This window comes from Microtus ochrogaster, chromosome 21, assembly GCF_000317375.1.
Source record: "Microtus ochrogaster isolate Prairie Vole_2 chromosome 21, MicOch1.0, whole genome shotgun sequence".
Lineage (NCBI taxonomy): Eukaryota > Metazoa > Chordata > Mammalia > Rodentia > Cricetidae > Microtus > Microtus ochrogaster.
Window position 1 is genome coordinate 28,294,095 of NC_022022.1, and position 23,741 is coordinate 28,317,835.

The 23,741-nt window shown below is 39.1% G+C and overlaps 1 protein-coding gene across 1 annotated transcript in view; it reads right to left on the bottom strand.

Annotated features, from left to right (window-relative positions):
- Arhgef38 (Rho guanine nucleotide exchange factor 38) overlaps positions 1–23,741 on the bottom strand; it is an 89,526-nt gene that overhangs the window by 21,580 nt on the left and 44,205 nt on the right. Inside the window, exons 3-6 of the mRNA XM_005357309.2 lie at positions 21,488–21,611; positions 11,527–11,674; positions 5,510–5,527; positions 1,239–1,438 (exon numbers count right to left, since the gene is read on the bottom strand). Coding sequence (XP_005357366.1) covers positions 1,239–1,438; positions 5,510–5,527; positions 11,527–11,674; positions 21,488–21,611 — 490 coding nt within the window. The remainder of the gene's footprint in view (positions 1–1,238; positions 1,439–5,509; positions 5,528–11,526; positions 11,675–21,487; positions 21,612–23,741) is intronic.

Genomic DNA, 23,741 nt, shown 5'->3' on the forward strand with positions numbered 1-23,741 from the left:
GCTTCTTAAAATAAAACATCCTTCAAAACATTTTTGTTATTAAACCAGTTGATACAGTATTTTATGTCATTGCTTTTTAATCTTCTCATCACATCACACAGCATTACATAGTTTATTATTTATTACTGGATCATTATGCAAATCTTTAAAACAATTGTTGATCAATTTCCTACTTTTTGTCTAAGATCACGTATAGTAGTGCTTTGACTAGTACTGGCTAGTGACACCCATTTTCTGGCTCGCGAATTGAGCATATCACATCATTGTGATTTTAATTTTCATTCCCCCAGTTACTAGCAAAGCTTCCTGGGAATTGTTCTTTTTATTGACTTTTTACTAGAATATTCTTATTACTGAAATAATTATAACAATATACATTCAAGGCAGTCATCCTATGTGTGCAGTCTTTTCATTTTGCTTTTGTTATCTTTTACTCTATTGTTTTGGTATTCTGTTCTTTATGGTTTTAATTTGCTAAAACAAATATTTTGCTTTTTACTTATTGGAAAACAAAACCAATCAAAGAAAATGAACTCATTGCACTATTTATTTTTAAATGCCTGCCATATTGTATTAGAAACACAAACTTAGATAAGAGCTCTTTGTAACACTAATACCATGAGAAGATGAAGGCCTGTTATTCCTGGGATATAGGGTCTATAGAATTAGCACTCCTATATTAAAACCTACACTTGACATTAGGCATTAATTGCAATATCTTAGCTTAAAACAGTTAAGAATCATTTGTTAATCATAGAAACAAATAACTCTGTGCCCCTGTGACCCCCAATCTTTATTCCTGTGTTTCAGGATCAAATGAGTCTAAAGTCCCAGATAGAACCCTTCACATGGACCTGTACCCCGACCAGCCCATTTCTGGGCTAGCCTCCCAGGGCTGCAGATCCCAGGCTTTATTTCCTCCTTACTCTACAGACATTGAGCGGCAGGAGGACAGTCTGACCATACTGTACCACCGAGAAAACAGTGGTCAGGGGCGAGTGAACACTTGAGCGCACCCGTTGGATTTGTTTTATTTTAATGACGAGTTTTGTATATATTTTATGGTCTTTTTTCTCCTAGCTATTCAGGTAACTCGCACGTTCCTCGTGTCCTCTGACTCTAGATTTTAAACCATCATGTTCACTATGACTGCTGAGTATTTGGGACACTGTGACTGTCACACACAGATGGAACACTCCAATCCTGAGGACCAATCAGTCTGCCATGCATTTACCTACCTAAGTCTTTCCTTCTTTTCAACTCATTGATGTTAACGTTAATGTCCTTGACAGCAGCGAAGGCTTCCTCCAGGGCTCTGTAGTCAGGGTGGGAGGGAGGGGTTGAGTTCCGAAGTTCACAAAGTAGCAGGGGGTATTTCATCACGCGCTGAATAGGTTTGATCATCAAAGAGCCCATGTCCAGCAGGTTTGGTTTGCCTCTACGACAGACATCATTGATACCCATTTTACATTCATTTACTAACTTTGTTTCTCATTTTTTGATTTAAAGAAAAATAATTGCTCCTAAAACAGTTTTGCTCCCTTGAACTATATAAAATTTTCCAAATGGAAACAAGAGCTGAAAAAAAAAAAAGACAAAAAGAAGCATGGCTGAAAGACCCCACTAACTAAACAAAAACCTAAAAGAAAACATACAGGTATACACACCTACCAAACAGCGCCCAAGTTTAGCTTTACATTCAGGTCAGTATATGCTCAAGGCTTTAATCCCAGTTTCAGAATGCGTCTTCCCATGACAACCAAGTAAAATGGAATTTCCCCATGGTATTTTTGTTATTGCTAGTGAGCAATATAAATTCATTACTGAAACCTTCAAATGTGTTACTGGAAGAAGACTGTCAAAACCCAACACTGTCCTCTCTTTTCTAACAAGCTGAAAAGCTGCTCACGCAGGCGTCCTGCCACAGACTCCAGAAGAAATTTGTAACAAAGGAACTGACCCAAACTTCCCTAATTGCCACACACGTGATGGCTTTCCTCAGCCTTTTTCCCTTTCTCACAGGTGAGATGTCACCAACAGCTCTTTGTATCAATCAGAACACACGCGTGGCACTTCCATACGTGCTTCTGAGACAGAGTGTGAGCCTTCCCGCTGGCCTGGGTTGTGTAGGAGAAAGAAGCCCCAGGTTCTGTCAAGTCGCCATCCAAACGACTGTCACTGACCAGCAGTGGCTTCTAAAAATCCATCCAGGAAATGGTAAATGATAGACAGAAAGTGATGACATTGTTTAAATCCCAACAGATGGATTTTTTTTATACTCATACTTTAAAATAATTTGAAAAAAGAGAAGTAAAAATGTTAAAAAAATGGTCTAGTGGCATCTTAAAAAACCCATCTAGTTCAATTCTTCATTTGACAAATGAGAAACCAATTGTCATGTGTACATGCACATACACCCATGCACCACATGTACATGCGCGCACACCACACAGACACACACACCAATCTTTATTCCATCCATCTCCCTGTTTTGTGTTCATCATCTCCCCTAGAACTGTCTGTAATCATTTCATTTCCCAATTTCCCAGTTCGTGACCAATTTCTCTGTCACCACTGCATCTCCCACCCTGATCACATTTTATCAATGCACATATTTAGGTCGAAAAATCACTGAGTTTTCAGGCTTTCTGTCATGGTCTTTTATTTTCTATTGAAAATACCTTCTCCCCAAATTTCAAAATGGATAAACAAATAAATGACTATGAGCAGAGTTTACTTATATCTTGAAAAGCATTACACTAACCTGACAGATATAAAAACGAAACAAACGGAAACATGTCTTAAAGGAAAACTAGAGCGAATCCTACATGTTTGCAAAAAAGAAATAGAAAGATACAGGTAAAGAGAGAGGGGGTGACAGAGAGAAGGATCAAGAGACAGAAAGAGAGCTCAGGAATGGGAGGAAGGAGACATTGTCGGGTTCCAGGAGAACTGAATGGAGCAGATGAGAAATGATCAATTATATTGAAAACCCAACTAAAAGCATTTTGATTGATGGGATGCCAGCAGCTGGCAGCATTTTTTTTAATGTATCAAAGCAGGGATTATGCCTTAACAATAGTTTATACTCCTATGGAGACAACCCAATGGGACAAGCAAGAAGTCAGGAACGACATCTAAGTGACTATAGTTACAATTTCTAGTGAGTTTATTCTTTGATTACCACCAAACATTAATTCACTCAATCATTCAAAAGCTACTGAAAATACCTTCCGGAGTAAGTAGTCAAATACTTTGGAAAAAAAAAAGCTAATAGATCATTTATTTTGAGTCATCTCTGTGTATATGTATATATGCAAGTTTTTAAAATCAGAACAACAACAAAAAACCCTCAAAAAACAAAGAGCAAAAAGCACAGATGTGTTAAACGGCGCAGCTGTTTCTGTGAGCTGCCCTTCTTCCTCCTGTATCTAGATATGTCACACGCCAATCAGGTCCGTGATTGAGTTCAGGTGTTATCACTACTTCTTTTTTTCTATCACTCTTTAGCACTAATCTTCTAGCGCCTCTGTTTTACGATTCAAGTGATGATTAGAAATGATTATTGTTTTTTAGAAAACCATCATAAATGCAAATCTGAGAAATGACTGACAAAAGGAGAGATTTCCCAGGTACTCTTGTCTTTAGATAAAGTTATTTTCAGTTGCCCAGGCAACGATCAATAGTGTCCTGGTATCTGCATTAGACAGACTACCCCTTGGGAGAAACGATAGAGGATGTGTTGTAAGATAACAGCACTCCAGGCACTTGATGTCACAAAGTTCGCTGCCGCTTCTAATCCCTCCCAGAGAGATTACCTTTTGATAATGGTGAAGGCAGAAGAGTCCCGTGCCAGCCAGTTGTCACCTGCTGCCCATAGTAAGGAACCCAGTGTGTAACAGTGCTCCACAATATTGTACAGAAACTGGACACCATGACTTACATAGAGCACTGTTTCGGCTTCCTTTTGAATCACAAATTTTTTGGCAAGTGTTTAGTGCCAGACACAGCTACATTAATCTCATCACACACTATTACTGGGGCTTTACCAGGTCAAGGAAACACAGTTAGCTTTGCTTTAGTGCTATCTAGTTTTGCTGCAAAGCTTTTTCAATAAAATGGAGGAAAAATAATATTTAGACAATGTAAAAACTATGGTAGAAACCAGAAAAAATATTCCATATGAAATATGCCTGCATGTTCTAATCAGAGGGAGAATAGAGGGAAAAATACAATTGATGACTGGCTATAATTTTTTGAATTTCTTCTATTTTATGGCCATAAGTATACTAAATTTTATATTCATTTTATAGTATCCATAAAGTAGTCTTTTAAAAATTTAATCTCTTTATGGAACTTTTAAGTCAATAATAAAGACCAATGTCTTTATTACATAACAAATAGCATTTGCTATAAAATATGAACTCAAAATAAATGCACAACTATTAAGTTTTAGAAGAATAAAGGAGGAAAATGAATTATAACTCACGTAGATGAATAAAGAAGAAGTAATTATGGAAAGACCATACTTAATTATTCAGGAAAATTTACCACTAACAGCTTCTTAGCAACTAAAGAAGTAGGGATAAAAAATGTAAGAGCTGGGGTACCGTTTGCTTGCTGCCAAAAGGGTTCATGAAACCCGAGAAAGTGGCACCGCTCTTTGCTAGACCTACTCTGGGCACAAAGCCATCATCATGAAGAATATTGATATGGCAACTCAGACCATCTTCACAGCTATGCCCTGGTGGCTGGAATTGACCAGTATCCCCAAAAAGTGACAGCTGCCACGGGCAAGAAGAAAATCGCCAAGAGGTCAAAGATCAAGTCCATTGTGAAAGATTATAAGTACGGTCACCACAGGGCCCTCTGTGGACATCCCCATGGATAAAACTGTTGTCAACGGGATGTTTTAGAGGCCCAGCTCTGACACACAAGGCCAGGCGCAAAGCCAGCGTCAGGTGTGAGGAACAATACACGATAGGGAAGAACAAATCCATACAAGGCAGGGAAGAACAAACGGTTTTTCCAAAAGCTTCGCTTTTAGGTATATTTTACTTTCATTATTAAAATAAATAAATTTATAAAATAAAATGAATGTTAAGCGGTACAAACCTAGCAGGGCAGCTGTATGTATGAAGCTCGTGGTAACTGCGACAGCGTGCACAAGCCCTGTGCAAGCTCGACAGACTAGACAGGAAGTCCCACCCTTAGCCAAGGAGAGATTGACAAGTGATAGGTACTGGAGAGGAAGCGTCGGTATTCTTTTAAAAATGTTGCCTCTGGAAAGTCAACCATGCTCCAGTGGAAAGCCACACACCCAGGAGGACAGGGGCAGCACAAATTGCACTTGGTGGGTAGAAAAAGAAGACAGGAAGTTGAGTGGAGAGGGGAGGTGGAATTGGGAGGATCTGGGGGAGGGGGTAAATATGATCAGCATGTATTGTATGAAATTCTCAAAGAACGAATTGAACTAAAAATTAAAAATCTTTAAAAATGAAGTACTTACTCTTGCATATATATATTCCTGTGAAAGAATGAGAAAAAGTAAATCAATACTAATTCACACAAAAGGGATAATATACAACATTTCAAATATTTTCAATTTTCAAATAAAGTGGTATGTGAGTTTCATGATTGCCCCATGGAATCAAGTATCTCTAATTAGAAATATGTTCTAAAATGACATTTTAATATAGCTACTGTTCTTAATATCACATAAAAAGTTCAAACTAGTGATTTCGTTAATATATTTTAACAATTTAAAAATATACTGAAATTCATTTAAGTTTACATTTTGGAAGAAATACATCGAATGCAATCAAAGTAATGTTTAAACTAACTCATATAATAGTGTCATTAAATATTCTATAATCTCTCTATGTAGTTGCATGAATATAATTTTTTAGAAAGGGTCTCACCAGGTATCCTCAGCTAACCTTAAACTACACAGACACGGTTGACCTCAAACTGACAATCTTTCTGCATCAGCCTCGCTAGAGCTGGGATTAAAGTGTCCCCCAGTACGGCTGGTTTATACATAGTATTGACAGGTCAACAAGAATTCTCAGACAGCCTTCATGCAGGCCTTGCTAGCTTTGGTGGCTGCTGTTTGCTTCTGTAAAACAAGTGCTTCCATGGAAAAGCGCATGGTCTGTGTCTCCTTTTACATCTCTCTGCCCAATTTCCTAGTGCTCATTTCTCCCAGGGGTGCTATGGCAACTGCAGACTTCTTGCTCCTAGTAAAGTCAGGCAGGCATGCAGCAGCCTCCAGGATTTTGAGCCTACCACTTTTTCTGTGCAGAGTGCTCTCCCTCTAGATCCCTATATATCTCACCCCTTCCTCCCGTTCAGGCCTTTGCTCAGGTGTCCCTTCCTTGAGAAGCCTTCCCCATCACCCTTTGCAAACGTCACCCTGCCTCACAGCATCCTGGCTCTCCCTAGTCCCTGCTTTTCCTTCTCTTCCTAAGAGTTGCTAATCTTCCATACTATATACCCCACTTCTTTCGTGTGTGGCTGGTCTCTCCAGCTCAGGCAAGGGTAGGTTACATGATTTGTTTATTTCTCTGACACCAATCTAAAAAGGGACTGGTAAGTGTTAGGGGCTCAAAGCATGTATCAAACTAATTAGTCATGAAAATTAGTCAAAAAAAAAAAGAAAATTAGTCAAGACAAATTTAAGACACAAAAGAGATGGAAATTTCCCCCTAAATGTGACTTATATCAATTACAAAATAACACAATAGGTTTTATTATATGACTCATTGCCTCCCTTTACTTTTCAATCTTTTTTAATTCAATGAATATTTATGACATAAATATTTCTAATATAAAAATCACATGGCTATGTTTTTGTTAGTTTGTTTGAGACAACGTATTCCTGGTGATCCTGGAACTTGCTATTTAGTCTACATTGAGCTTGAATTCACAGAGTCTCCTTCCTCTGGCTCCTGAGCTCTGGAATTAAAGGTATGCCAGGCCTGACTTTTTTATATTCAGTGATTGAGAGAAAAATTTAATGATAAAAGATCATGCTAAGCTGGATTAAATAGTCAAAAATGTTCTGGTTTTCCATACATGTGGAAGTCAGGTACATGTATGTAAAGCAACTACCTTCTCCGTCCCCAGACCTGTATGTGTAAATGGATCCCTAGACATCTTGGAATAACTGGATTCTGCTGAGTCCAAAACATCCAAATGGGAATCAAAGACAAAGTTACACTGCCTTTAAAATCAATACCTGTTATAAGTCTAGGAAATTACAGATTGACATTTAAAAGTTCTGTAGTGAAAGAAATTGTCTCTCTGTGGTCCCGGGATTCTATCCATTTCTTTTATGCTCACATTCTTCCAATCATTTATATATTTCTCTAGTGGAGAATCTCATTTGTTCTAGGATTTGGTGTGTGTGTTTTTTGAAGATCATATATTATAACATTAGTAAAATATATAAAAAATAAAACCATAATTTTCCATTGAAACGTTACTTCCTAAACGAGATTGAAGGAAACCATTTTGTTTTGAAGCCCTGGAAAAGAAATAGAGCTCTTTTTTCTATTTTATTTATTATTTTCTATTTTATTTTCTTCAACAGCAAAACCTAAAATTATAATAAAACTAAACATGTGTTTAATGTCATATACCACTCTCTATAAAGGAACCTGACTTTTTTCTAATAGAGGAAGCCATACTCTGTAAGTGGGGGTGGGGGCTGCATTATAATGTCCCCTGATTTTCTCACCACTAAAGAAGAAACACTCCTTTCCACAATAGATTTTGAAACTTTCCAGAAGGTGATTCTAGCTGAGGACGATCTGGGAAGAAGTTAAGCAGTGTTCATTTAGCCTTTTATGGGATAAAATAATTAGCTCCCTTTCCTGCTGGGCTCATTATAATTTGACTCACAAATTAAAGGTTTTATGTGGCTATTCCTTAAATATTATAGTCTGTTTCCAAACAATGCCATACTGCAAGGACCTGAAGGAATTTCCAGAGGTGGTTTTGATTTTTGTCCGGGACTCTGTTTAGAATCAAAAACACAAGGTGCTAGGAAACAGCCCCTTAGACAGTGCATGGCATGAGCCTTTTGCTGCTTCTCCAAGTGAGAAAGCCACAGGAGTCACGTGACCAGGCTGCCTGGATGAGTGAAAGGCAAATGCTCTTTCTCCTGAGGATGGGACCTTTGTTAGCAAAAAGATAAATACAGGTTAATTTATAACGTTAAGACATGAGGCATGGGGCTTGGAGTGCGACTCCAGTCACCAAAGCAAGCAAGCAAACAAACGAAAAACTCAGAAAAGCCCTTTTGTTCTTATTTTATTACAAAATCAACCAATCTTTTGAGGCCACTGACCTGTAAGAGACGCTAGTAATATTTCTAACCAGAAAAACTGAGAAAGGAGGCCGCAGACAGGCTGTTCTAACTAGACCTATGCTTACTGAATGCCTGTCTACCCCTTACTTCTCCACATAGTTCAGAACTCATAAATAACTCCAAAGAGGCTAAGCAATGAACTCCCCCATAAACACAGATGTAGTCAGGCAACACTGCAGGCAATCCTAGAGGTCACTTGCCCCACTCAGCTAAACATGCCTGGCTGAGTAAAGAGAGCTTTGTAAATGTCCAGTTTCTAGGCTGCAGGTACGGGTGCAAACTGCATTTCTGGGAAATTTCAGTTTTGAAAAAATACTTATTCTATGTATATGAGCATTTTGCCTACTGTATGTTTGTGTAGCACGTGACTATGAATGTCAGGTGCCCAAAGAAGTCAGAAGAGGGCATCGGAGTCTTTGACACTGGAGTTACAGATGGTTGGGAGTCACCACATAAAGGCTAGGCAACACCAGCAGGTCCTCTGTAAGAGCAGCCAGCGTTGGTAAACACGGAACCATCTTTCCCCACCCTCTGTTAAAAGTTCCTCACTTTTAATACACTTTCCTGGTATATCAGGCACTGGAGAACTGACCCATTAGGAAATACTGTCCTAATACTTCAAATGAATTGTCTGGAAGCCCATTGTCATTCAAAAGAGAAAAGTATATGAACTTTGTATTGCTGGCAAGCTTTCCAGACAGTTTTATCTACGACTAGAGTTTATGTTTCTGGAGGGCAAGAACCATGCTTATATATGAAAAGTATTTTCAACATTATCTAGTACTTTCAATAAATATTTATGAGGCCCTCAATAAACATATTTTAATTTTGGCTAAAAGGTAACCTAAGTCGTTTTAAAATCCTTTAGCTTCCAAGGCATGAAGCCACCTCTCATGTGAATATTTTGCTTCAAACCAACTCATTCCAGTGTTCCTTGCACTGTTGAAAATGGAGGCCGGGGCTAACGTTCATCAGGAACAGCAGCCGCTCCTTTATTTAGCCAGTAGGAAAAGGCAGGGCGACAGTAATAGCTTTGACTGATTACTTGGCAAGGGAAACCAAGCCCCGAGGGTGTTCAGGACTCTCTCTGGCCTATAAACCTGTTTGAAAACCTGTTTCTCAGAATTTAAAGCTTGGCTCGGCTGAGGTCGGTGTTACAGTGATGTCAATAACGCCACTGTACTCAGCCTCCAGGCAGGCCTGTGCAATTCATCATTAACTTTATTTTCATGGAAAGGCAACTTCGGGGAAAATAGCTGCTGCTTAAGCTGCTTTATTTTGATTTTCTTCCTCTAAAGAAATAGTTCTGCCAATATTGTTTCATTTGGATTTTGTGCCTTTCGGTGGGCGAGATTATTTCTAAAAGTCAGAATAGTCTGAATACACAGAATTGGGCACAACATGGGACAGTATTTTTGAAGTTTAAAAAACAAAAGAAGTCATTTAGGTCTGAAAGAAAATTTGAGATTCCACAATTACCTCTACTCTTTAGCTGCTTTGAAAGGAAATCGTATTGAGCTGGGTTGCATAGAGACTACTGTAGTGGCCTCTGTTCTCTTAGGAATCAAAACTTATTGCAGGGCACACTAATGTTTATCCTCACCCAAGGAGCTTAGAGAAGCAGTCAGGAGAACCAGGGGCCCAAACTGACTAGCTCCATGTCCAGGTCCTTTGGGTCCTGGGGTTAGATGTGCAGGGCAATAGGAGGAGCCAGTTCCTCATGTGTCATGTGATTAACATTATTTCTAGACCCTGAAGGAAAGGGACTGAAGAGTTGCAGGGATTGTGAGAAGGTGTTTTGTATGCAAGACGTTACTATCTGACATGAGGATAAAATGCCTGTCCATGCAGAGAGCGTGCTCTTCATCTATGAACTTAGTTAAGCAAATACAATTATTTTACACTTTAATTTTTCTTCCCGCTGACCTGCTGACGCTGGCCTACACTGAAATAGCAAACACCAGGCAGACCTGCTTACCTCCCCCCCACGTGAGTCATCTGAGCCGGTCAGTCTCCTTGGGGAGTATCAAGTTTTATTTTTGCTTTGTCAGCACCAAGATGTATACACACGGCAGCACAAGCCTTCCAGAATGGTTCACTTTTTTTCCCCTCTCAAGTTATGGAAAAATGTGAAAGGCCTGCAATTTTTGGCCAGTAGGGGGCAATAGAGTGGAATTTAATCTTTTTTTTTTTTAATTTGAAGCCATGGAAACCAAATTAAACCCATTTCAGTTCTAACTGGAGTCTGGAGTGTCGTCCTCCAGTGTGGCCCCATTTAGTCTCCCCACTGCACCCCAATGCTGCACAAACTTATCCTGTAAAAGGAGGACTCCCCCTCTTGCCCTCACCCAATAGAACACATGAAGGTGTGCTGGAGGTTCAGACTGGCACATCCTGGCTTCACACTTCCGCTCCCTCAAGCTGGCTAACCCCTGACTGGGTGCCGCTCGTTCAGCAGTAGACCACCCTCAAGAATGAAGAGTCCGTAGGAGAACTTGACAGGATGAGGAAAAGGGGAATGAGCTTAGCTTTAAATATGACTTCAGTTTCATCTAAAAGGTCCGACCAAACACAGCCTCACAGCCCCTATTTACAAAGATAAGATAAAATCTGTGCTTACTAATTGTTTGCAGAATAGAAAGAGCTTTAAAGAAAAACTCTTATTCAAACTTCCGTAGCAGCACTACCGCCCCCTCATGTGTTAGGAGTGAGGAAGGCAGAATGTTTAATTGTCCTGAAGCTAACTTTCACCCGGCCTTAATCATCCTCACACTCTCCCCACAGTGAACGGGGCAACAAGAAGGACTATTCAGGAATAATGTAATCAACTCACCGCCCACTGGCCTTTGAGAACGCATGAATAGAGCCTACCTTCCATTTCTTATTTATTTTATTATTACTGTTTGACAATGTTGCATTTCCCCTGTATCTACAAAGCCTTGAATCTTTGTCTCACTTGTTGATTTTAGTCATCTTCTTGGGGAACAGTAAAAGACATTCTGGGCTTGTAGCATATTGACTTTTTATAAAGCAGCTGTCAAAGCAAGCCCTGTGAAATGCTGTCTGTAGGTGACCTTCCGCCTCTGTCCACTGTAAATGGCCCCTGCTAAACAACCAGAGTAGATGGGAATCTCCATTTGAAAAGGCCTTACTTTAAGGACTGGATACAGTGGTTCAAATGTTGCTTCAGCTCTTCTTCCTTTTCGTAGGACTCCAGTACACTGTGGGCCTCATCGTGATGGTAGCAGTAGATTTTATAAACATCCTCCAGTGGTCCTTTGATCTGCAAGAATACCTCTCCTGAGCAGAGCAAAGCAGAGACAAAATGATCTCATCAGCCCAAAGTGACATTTCATTGGCTAGTACTCAGTGCTGACCATTGGAAAGTTAGGTCTATCCCACCGGATCCCTAGATTGTTTGGAAGGGACACAAGACATTGAGTGGATAGTTCTTTCCTTTTCTTCTTCCCCCTTTCTCCTCCTTCCTTCCATGCCTTCCTCCCTTTCCTTTCTTCTTCCTTTTATAGAACAAATAAAGAGCTTGACAGGTTGGTGCACAGGATCACAGTGAAAGCAGACTAGATTAGAGAGTTATGCCCATGTTTAAATCAAGTTATCCTACTGATTGGCTTTGAGATTTAAGAAAAGGGTTTTAATTCTCTGATTCTATTGTCTTGTGTATAAATTATTAGCTACAACAGATTCAACTTCATAGAGATATCATTACAATTAAGAGAGGTAACGTGTACAAATCTTTCTCCCAGTGTAAGTCTTGAAGATCTGCCTTTTAAAACAGTAGTACATGCAAAAGAAAACCATTAACAACAGAAAATAAGACAGGAAAACAAGTGAATTTAAGATTGGTTATAAAACAAAGAGAGACCTCAAGTAGTACAACCAGGGAGCAAATGGGAATTTTGGGACAGACCTAAGCCCTAGAAGCAGGATCTGAGGGGGCATGGATAGAGGCTCCCTGGCATCTGAGTCTACACATCTCCATATGAAATGGAGTTACAAATATGAATGTTAACTACAAATGAGGTATTAATAGAGAAATAAGGAAATGGGAAAGAGCAAGGGATAGCCTGACAAATACATACGATCAAATCAGAAAGTTAAAAATCAGACAATAGTTGCTTTATATGCAAGTAAACCATCACTTGCCAGTGTCCTGGAATTTCTAGGTCTCCCCTTGACAGTGAAAGCTTCTTCATCTTTTTTATAATTCGCGAGTAAAATCCTATTGGGGCTCTAATAATAATTATTGAAGTTAAAAGATATTTAAGTACTCTAATTGAAAGTCGTTCATTCACCCAGAGGCCAGCTATAACACTGGTGGGCAGAATATTTGATTTCCCTCCCAACCCATTCTGCCTCATAATAGTGCTGATGAAGAGAGGTGTCTCCCGGCCAAAAGTGATTCTGTTTCCACGGTAACGTAAGCCTTGGCTGCATTTCTGCAGTGGTGAAGGACAACTGCTCAGTCTAATGTGTGTGTGCTGGAAGGATGATTGGGGGCGGAGAAAGGAGTGAACCGAGAGCAGGGAAGGTAATTGCACTCTAACTGCCTGACACAAAGGTGCCAGAATCCTAGAAAACAAAACCACCATCTTCTTTTTAAAAATTCTACGACCAAAATAATCTTTTTTTTTTTTTGCAGTGATATTCCCCTAAAGCTGCTCTCTTGCAAAGGAGAAAACAAAAGCAAAAGCAAAAACAAGAATTCTGTTTGAAATTTCTTTAGTCATTGTTGTTAAAGGCAACTTGCCCAACAGGGTTGATGTCCCTGGCAGAACTGTGGTCCAGTTGCCCCTCATTGATGCCAGTGCATTGGGTTCTTCTACTTTTATGTTCCTGCTGATTAAACTCTTCTTTTCTTTTAGAACTCCATGCCCGTAGTGTAGACTCTGTATCATTCTGAATTTCCTCTGTCAGTATGAATACTTAAGGTAAAGCTGTGCTATTCAAGAAAGCTACTTATCCTAGGCTTTGTATAAGATTGTGGTTCAAACAGAAATAAATGTGATCATTCTTTTTAGCTCATCTCTATTTAACTATGGTTTATTGGACGACTGTTTTGCACTGTGGTGGGCTTGGATAGAGGCTCCCTGGTATCTGAGCCTATACATCTCCTTACGAGATGAAGTTCCAAATATGTATGTTCATTACAAACGAGGTAATAATAGAGATTTAAGAAAAAAGGAAAGAGCATTATCGTGGTAGCCTGATAATTACATAAGATCAAATCAGAAGGTCCAAAATCAAAGGCAATACTTGCTTTATAAGGCAAGTAAACCATAACTTGCAAACACAAAGAACCAACAGTTCATTCAAATAACTTATATAAGCCTGCAAGGGCACAAGAGAAGAGTCAGTTCCCATTCACCGTGCCATATGAAAGAGCAATACTAGGGCTGGGTATCACAGAAGCGAGTATATTCAGACTCTAGGAAACCAGCTTCAGAAATTATCATTTACTCTGCCAAACACAGAAGTGACATAAACCTCCCTTCTTAAAGTCAAATATATCCTTATGTATTTGAATTATGAAGATGCATAGATACCAAGAGGCATAAAGAAACTACATAACCCAAATCTTAATTTTTTTGTAAAGCATGACTAAAACTTCCAAAAAGAAATTGCATTACACTCAATTGTTATATAAAAGAAACCAAACTTTATAAATAGATGTGTACATTTAGAATGACTAGGGTAATATAGTAATTTAGTCACATTATATATTAAGTATTAAGAATAAGCAGTGGGTATATTCTACACTTGATTTTATTGAATCCTCATGAAATTCATATGCGATAAATACAGCTGCCTTCAATTTCCAGATAAGAGGCTGAACTTCAATGAGGTTTCATAACTTACCGAAGACCTAGCAATAGAGAGATGGAATCTAATCCAACCTAATATTAAAAGATATAATATATAATATTACGCCCTTAAATTCTGTACCATCTTTTACTTTACTTATCCTTGTTTACTATTTTCATAGTATGTTGTCATAGAATATTTTCAATTTCAATATAAACACGGACCAAAGCTCATCTCTAGAAAGTTTAAAACAACTTTCCTCTCCAGATCCAGTGTGGTCTTTAAAGCCCACTTTGTGGTTGGAATCCAAACAGTTCTCTCAGCGCTCTCAGACCTGCAAACTTCTGTATCTATTTATAAACTTGAGCCTCATCCAGACACCAAGGTTTCTTGAGTAACTTTCTCTGCCTCCTTTATCGCGGTATCTAGTGGATCTGGCACGGCAGCTGTGAGTCACAAACTCTTATTCTTGCTGTCTGAGGACACAGGGTTGAAACACCTGTGCTTTTCATTTTGCGGTAGCATGATTTTGGAAACATCTCAGCCAATCAGTTTAAATTACGAAATCTAAGCAATAAAAGAATTAGTGATAGGAATTGCCGTCGAACTCTGCACTGACATACGTATCCTAATGGAGGATCACAGAGGCTGCCTGCACAGCGTCTAAGGCACACTGGAATGCTGATGGACTTCCCAAGACCTTCCCATACTCTCCTGACACAGGGCCTTTACTCTGTTCTCATCAAGACTGCCGTTTGCAGCTGGGCCATGGTGGCCTTTAATCCCAGTACTCGGGAGGCAGAGGCAGGCAGATCTCTGAGAGTTCGAGGCCAGCCTGGTCTACAAGAGCTAGTTTCAGGACCAACACCAAAGCTACAGAGAAACCCTGTCTCAAAAAAATTGAAAGAAAGAAAGAAGGAAAGAAAGAAAGATGGCCTTTTTAATGTAATTGCTACCCTTCTGAATTAGTCAAGTTCAAGTCCAAACACTACATTCTAAATCAAACTTTCCTCAGCATGTGAGATGAAATATTTTTGGGGGGGGGGGTTCTGTAGGAATGAACTACTGTTATGCAAAAAACATCATCCCCAAACTTAAACAATTGGAAACAACTCATTGCTCTCATCCTTGGGATGAGGGCTGGGCAGTTTCACTAGATGGCTCATCTCTCTGTGGGGCTGATGGACTTACTTACACCTTTACAGTCGGCTGAGCCGCAGTGGCAGAGGAGGACTGTGCTCACCTATCTAAGGTCATTTCTATGTTTCTCAGAATGACTGGGTAGTTTGAGCTTCTCTCTTTATGATCATGGAGTAGAGCTCACCATGTAGTTATGAAATATCACTTTGGCTTCTTTTATTAGCATCACAAGGCCAGCTCAGAAACCAAAGAAGAGGGGCCCTGAGAGCAAGGCTCCAACTGACACTTTTAAAATTATACTTTTATTGTTCTAATTTTTTGAAATATTTCTGTAATTTTTCCAGTCATGACTAGAAAGTTTAGAAGTATAAGCATCTTTAATTGAATGATTTCTGTAAACTGTGTTGTCTTTTATTTTAAAATTTGAATTGATATTTCATACTAATAAAGTGAATGCAGAGGCAATACAGTTTCCAAACATTCTGTACACAGTTTCCCTATGTTAATGTAACAAATAACCACAATGTAACTGTCAGTAAAAGGAAACTGATCTGTTTCTATCAGCAAGATACTTTTTGGATATGTTGAATGCTTTCTTCTGCACAATGCAAAAGGTTTGTGATGTGAGGCTGATATTCCACTGTCCTTGGCCTTGATTAATTGGTTAAAGTACGTTTCTTGCTAGAAGGTTACCATGCGTCTTTCTGATGTGAGAAATTACTGGTAGAGAAACCCTGAGACTTTTAAATCTGTGTTCTCTGTTTGAAACCTGGATAATACTCTCGTACACTGTAGGGATTTGTCACTTGTATTGGTTTAATAAGACACTGATTGGCCAGGAGCTAGGCAGGAAGTATGGGGCCAACCAGACTAAGAGAATTCTGGGAAGAAGAATTCAGTCTGTAGTCATCACCCAGAAGCAGAGGAAGCAAGATGAAAATGCTGCGCTGAGAAAAGGTAGCAAGCAACATGGCTAAATATAGACAAGAATTATGGGTTAATTTAAGTTGTAATAGCTAGTTAATAATAAGTCTGAGCTAGCAGGCCAAACAATTTATAAATTTATCATTAACATAAGCCTCTGTGTGTCTCTTTGGGACTAAATGGCTGCCGGACCAGGCAGGACAGAAACTCCCATCTACAGTTCTCTGACTTGCACCCAGTATATGTCATATTTACTAGTGGGTTTTATATGAAGCAGTTATAATGATGATGGCTGCCTGCTAGTGGATTTTTGTATTTTTCCTTTACTTCTGTCTTTATACATTGAGATCTACTGGAGAGCTGGTTTTTATTCCCATTTATTTATAACAATGTTTTTATTGTTTGTTGATATTTGTTGAGTTGTATTGATTATAAGTTAATATTGACTTTACGTTTGAATGAATTTATTTCGTGGTATGGGTGTCTGTGTGTGTGTGGTGTATGCATGTTTGCAAGTGTGCATGAAGGAGTGTGAACATGTCCATGTGTACGTGGAGATCTGACAAAGAGGACACTAGGTGCCTTCTATTGATCTCTTCCTTATTTTTTTGCGATAGGGTTTTTCATTGATCCTGCTGCTGCCCATTTTCCAGGTAGACTGGCAGCCAGCAAGCCCCAGCAGCCCGTGGCTCTCCTGTTCACCACACAGCACTGGTTTGCTCTGACTTTTTCACAGGTATTGAGGATTTCCAACTCTACTCCTCATCCTTGTGTCTGTACACCACGTGCTCACCCATGGAGTTGATTCAAGACTAAACTTGCCAAATTCATGAACTGAACTTTAAAATCGGAAAATATTTTGTAAATACAGAAACATCCAATAAGCTCAGACTATTCTGATAAATGGAAGATGTCAAAATTCCAATTGTATATATATATATATATCCGTATTTAAAGGTGTGTTTATTTGAGCTGAAATACTTTTGAAATTTCTGTCTTTTACCTTTGTTTGGATTCTTTTCTTTCTTTTTATAAGTGAAAAAACTTACTAATTTTTTTCTATCTATGATTTTTCAAAGTGTGACATTGTAAAATCTAGTGCAAAATATAATTTTAGCATGTTAAAGAAGAACATCAAGCCAAGCATGGTGGCTCATGAATGTGACCCCAACACTCAGGGGATGAGGCAGGGGGATCATAATGATTTCCAGGCCTGCATGGGCTATGGAATGAGACCCAACCTAAAAAGTGAAATGGAATAAACTAGAAGTGTTCCTTCTAAAGCTTCTTTTCATGAGTCAAGTGTTTGAAAGTTCATTTACAGAATTTCAAAAATATTTTATACAACATGCGCTCTTATTGTTTAATTTCAAGCTCATTCTTTGTTTTGGTAAGGGCAAATTCCACTGCCTTTCTGTTTATAATATAGTTTTGTAATTGCAACCTGTAGACATCAAAAATATGAAGCCAATTTTTCTGTTTGCTGAATAGCTTAATTAAAACACTGCAATGCTACTCCATAGGCCTCTTCACAAACCAGCCACAGCCATTGTAGGGATGGTGAAGTTGGAGTTACCAGTGCTTGTGAACATGAGTGAAATGTAATTCATCTGCAAAAGCAATATGTGCACTTAACTGCTAATTCTTCCCTTCAACTCTGATTTTTAAGACATGGCTACAGTAATAGTTACAATGAGATCAATCAATTTTTGAATAATAAATTTTCCCAAATTCGTTTCTGTTTCTGCAATTCTTATTTAAAAATTTATTTCTTACTAGAATGAGCTGGAATTCCATATTTGCTTTCTCTATTAACTGATACACCCATCACGTAACTGCAAAACCTTTATTGATGGTGTCACCTCACTAGTAGCCATTGTTTTTATATGCTTTATAGAATCAAGGAACCTTTGAAATAAGTTTGCATGAAGCCAGTGGAGAGTAGATGTTATCTGATGTACGTGAACAATCTTTGGAATGGTTTGTAAACACACTTTGAGGAGCTCTGCGTATACTATCACCTTTCTTAATCAATCTTTTTAAAACGATGACTAATGTTTTCTCACGTGAATGTGTGAATGTTGCTGCTTCTTCAGCAGATATCTGTCTCCTGGTTAGTTTGTGTTTAGTGACGACTATGTTAAGGTCTGTGTGGTATACAGGATAAGCATTCTGATTTTCATATGTTCATTATCAACTTTCTTGAGAAACAGAAAAAGCAATACCTACATTATGTGACTACAAAGAGTCTTTATATCTGAAGGGTTTGTTGCACAATTATAGTAAGCATAACCAAATAATAACAAGAGGGTTAAATATTGTAGTGATATTTTGTTTGTGTTTTAACAAATAAAACTTGCCTGAAGATCAGAGAGATCAGAGTGCAAAGCGAAGCCACTAGAGGCCAGGCAGCAGTAACACACATCTTTAATTCCAGGACTTGGGGGGACAGATGGATCTCTGTTAACTCAAGGCCACCCTGGGCTACACATTTGATCCATTCTAAAAGAGAAACAGAGTTCGTTCACACAAAGGGAATTCATCCCAGCACTTAGGATCCCACGCCTTTAATCCCAGGACTAGTGAGATGGAGACGGGAGTAATATGGATGGGTTGAGAGAGGAATATAAGGTGGGAGGAGACAGGAGCTCAATGAGGTCTGAGGAGCAGTCCAGCAAGTTTGAGGCAGTCAGTCTTGGAGGCAGTCTGAGGACAGGATCCCCCCTTTGGTCTGAGCATTGGCAGAGATAAGAACTCTAGGGACTGGCCGTTCCACTTCTCCGATCCTTCAGCTTTCGACTTCTGATAGCTGACTCTAATTTTTATTATTAATACCAATTAGAATCGTGCTACAAGATACCTAACATACAACAAGTGTCCTGACTGCTGCGGCAGGAACAGGCAGAAACTCCCACGCAAAGCTGCCAGCCTCTGTTGCCCGCACACATTTCATTCACATCTAATTGGAAATCCCTGCACATCTCACCAACTCCACCAATAGACATTCTGATGGCCTCATGTCTCTCAGGGGGGCATAGTGTATGCCACACAGCATAGGCCATGGCACAACTAGCTGCTGCACCCAGTGAGGATGGAAGGGTTTGCAGCCTCAAATACACCTCTAAGGGCCACCAGAACAATTCGGGGCCATTTCTAGCTCCTCAGGTCCATGTGTCCTCACTGTATTAGCCGGCACTCTGCATGTGGCACACCAAAGTGCCAGGAAAGGAAACAGGCTGCATTCCAGTTTACTGCGGTGCACTATTTCACTCAGTCAAGGTCGTGGAAGAGATGACATTCAAAGTTGAATTACCTGAATTTCAAATTTGTCTTCAGTACCCTCCCCAGATGTATTCCCTTCTCCTCCTCTAAATAGCCCTTCACATTAGCTTAATCCCTTACCATTTTCTAAATGTGTTGCTATTTTCTATTAGTGCTAAATGGAAAGAAAGTTCCAAAGAACATCTTCGCCCAACGTGGACCATACTTCTCAAAACATAATGAATAACTTTACACGTATACAGCATCTTGTATACTGTGTTAAGGGATTGTAGCAGCACAAAAGCACTCTGATGGGGATCAGACACACACCTTCACCTCAAGGAGAGAGTTCCCTGTGAGTTTAGGAGGGGCAGAGGGGATTTTTTCCAATTCATTCTGCCCAACAGAACCACACAACATCGTCCTCTGTAAGTATGCTGCTGGCCAGACCTATTCAGAGGATGAACTGATGAATGGCTAGGGAATCTCTGCGAACGGGAAGATGTGTACAGTCTTGGAGAAAGAAAACATTATCACGGTTTGTTGGGGATGTTGAACCACAAGGAAGGATAGAATTGAAACCCAACTGAATCCTTTCATTCACCTTTTCATAAGATCAGCTTGCTCCCTGAATTTTGGACCCATATAGATATTAAATAAGAATAATTTTGTTCCTTTATAACGATAACTTTAATATCTACAAAAAAGAGGATTCAATAAAGATAGTGTGCGTGTGTGTGTGTGTGTGTGTGTGTGTGTGTCTGTGTCAAAGGGACATTCTGTAAAGATTAACAGCAATGATCACTTGCAGGAGTGACAATGGGTTTGGAGGAGCATACAAGCAATCCTTCATCTTTACCCTATAAATCCTCAATTGTTCTAATACTTTTGTAACACGCAATGATTATTTTTAAAAGGAATTCATAAGCTACACAGCACTGTGTATTGATACATAAAACTCCTTCAAGTAGTTATTTGCAATGCTGAAGACATTAAGAGAATAGACTCTAAGCTGAATATTTGTCATGTAATATTCTCTGTAGTCCTTTTTTAAAAGCCTTGTCAGAATAAAAACTGTAAATGTATAGATACACACATATATGTATGTATACACACATGGAGCATGTGAAGGGGCCAGACCTGCAGATCCAAAGTTCTAGGATCTCCATGACAAAAGTAACAATAGGATATCCAGGAGGAATTTCAGCATCCAAATGTAGAAGAAACTAGAGGCCTGGAGCCAGACCAATGGCTTATTGAAATGAACACTTACAAGTAAAGATGTGTGGACTAAATGGTACACAGTGACTCTCTCTGTCACATTACAGCTTCTAAGCTGAGATCATTTGGGTATTTTTTTTGTTTATATTTTTAAATTTTATTCTGGGGAGAGGTTGTAAGGGCAGCTAACAGAAGCGAGCGGACAGGGAGATGAGTTGTATCAGGATGCATGTTGTGAAATCCATAAAGAACAATGAAAAAAGATAAAAATAAGAGTAAAAAGAGTAAAGTGGAAAATTGAAAATATAGATGGTGTCTAAGTTCTTTGGAGATCACATACTTTTCATGTAAAGTATTTATAGTTTTAAAATCAGTAAATTTATAAATTTAAGATTAAAATTCCATTGAGATTGAAATCAGAATAGCTATTAAAATATTTAATTTTTTAAGGACCAAGGAAGTTCCAGCCATAAAACAAATTGAAAGACCATCTGGAAAGCAGAGAGATTGAAAGAGCCAATTCTGTCTGTGCTCAGTGCTACTGAGGGACCTCCACAAATGGCTATAAACCCATTTGGAGATAAACGTGGAGTTTGTGTAATTACAATGAACCTGAAGGCAGACTCGGCATTTATATATCTCCTGGGAAGCTTTGTGCGTCAGAAACATAAAACCAAAGTACCAGGGGGTTATTAAAATACTGTTTCCTGTTGTACTGTAGAGTTCAAGAAAGAACAAACATACCGATTACTTGCATGGCCGGTTCCACGTCTGTTGTGGCCTCTTCCAACAAGGACAGTAGCTTGGCAGATATCTGGTGGACGGATTCAATGTTGCTAAACAAGCCTTCCACGTCCAGCCTGTCAACCTGAAGAAGCAGAACCTCTGAGCATTAACCAGTCAGAAGAGAGCCATTGTGTGTGCCACACTTCCTCCTGCTAAACAGCAAGGATTTACCCACCAGCCTTCATCCTTCTCTGTGAACATGCTCACTTAGGACTTCTAAATGGAAATGTATAGATTTTCATCAAGGAAATTATGATGATGTATAATACTTCTGTCTTAAACACCACCAACAAAAATATTTGACTTGAGTGTATAGCACTGTTTCTCAATATAAATAGGGTTGGGAAGATTTAGAAGTAATGGCATTTTTATTAACTGCCCTCTATGCAAGCATGAACCAGTAAACTTAGAATATTTTACTGTCAAGATGGAACGATGGCTCCGTGGTTAAGAGCACTTGCCGCTCTTTTAGAAGACCCCAGTTCAAATCCAAGCACTACACCTGACTACCCATAACTTCCTGTAACTCCAGTTCCAGGAGATCTGATTGATACCTTCTTCTGGTCTCCGTGATACATATGTCATAACCCACAAACACACACAAAAAATAAAAATAGGAAATTTTACTGCTTTCACAGCAGAACTCAAACTATATCTTTTTTCAAGTAACTATTTTCAAAGCAGTTTTAAACCACAGATGTTGTGTTTAAAACCACAGAACTGATGGCAAATAAATTTTCCTTCGAGATAGATATACTAATTAAGGGTTTGCCATATGTTATAATCTCAAGCATATTCTCAAAACTCAGTGTGATCATTCTTATACTCATATATGTTTATCATGAAATCTTATTTGTTCGTCTTTCACCAGATATGTCCTAGGTACCTTCTATGTCCTAGGACATGTAGGAGAAATTGCAAGCATATATTACCACACCTCGCTATTTAAGAGGATGCCAGCCACGGACATGTAGTGGACGAGAGATCTGATCACAGGGAGTGATGAGTAGAGACAGGCTTAGCTGACTGTGTTCAGTAATCTTAGTGTGCTGGCAAACACTCTGATTTGGTCCTAATTTTAAAAAGTATTTCCTCTGTCATAATTAAATTATGCTGATTCAGGATACAGCTGCATTGGTGTAGGATCAGCTGAGGTTAGTATACAACAGAAAACCAGGAATTAGTGCCATTTTCCATGGTTTATTGTGACTGAGGTCATGGATGTGCAGCAAGAGAGGAGTTGATGGGGTTCTTCTGACGAAGGCTGAAGATTTTGCCCTCAAAGTCTGTTAGAACAGAGAGAAGTGAGCAGCATATTGGTCTTCTTCTGGACATGAGTCAGTGTGTTCTCCATCTCGTACATGCCTGTTATTTTGGTAAGCACATTCTGTCACTGAAGTTGAAAGGATGACTTCACATTGAACCTTTGCCAAACACCATGACTGCATGGGTTATTTCTTACGCCACACAGCTATACTTCAGACATTTATCTCATTCATCGCTGAGGAATTCCTTGTTCCCATCTCATCACCACTGTCCTTGAGATAATCCCCAAACTCACTTGTCATCAAATCCATTCAATTACATATTTCAGGCTAACCTTAGGCAGCCTTTCCCAAGTACTTTTTTTGCTGTTGTTTTGTTTTGAGACAGACTTTTTTTCTATACATAGCCCTGGCTATCCTGGAATTCACTATGTGGTCCAAACTGGCCTTGAACTCACAGAGATCCTCCTGCCTCTGTGTCCTGAGTGCTGGGCTGAAAGGTGTGTGCCACGGTGCTCAGCTTTTCCAACTACTTTTATGTATTCTGAGTTTATTGGGACTGAGTGTAGGTGTAGTTCAGTGGTGAAGTGCTTACATAACGTACATGAAGCCCTGAATCTGGCTCCTAGCACTGAAAAATACATTGCTTAAACAAATGATCTACATCTCTACACTAACTGCTACATTGTGATTACAGTCAGGACTGGCTTTTAGGTCTCTAATCCAGGGTCCCCAAGAAATACCCCTTCATTAAGGATTCACTGAGGAGGAAAGGAGATGTGTGGCTCTTTTGCATGAAATCTAGGACTTTGGGGGGCTTCTGTTTTCTCTCTTATAAGGCATACTCAATATCATACAAAATGTGTAGATGCACATAACGATTACTGGCTCATGCTAGCTAACATGTATAAAATTATCACTTAATAATTTACTATCAACTGGTCAAA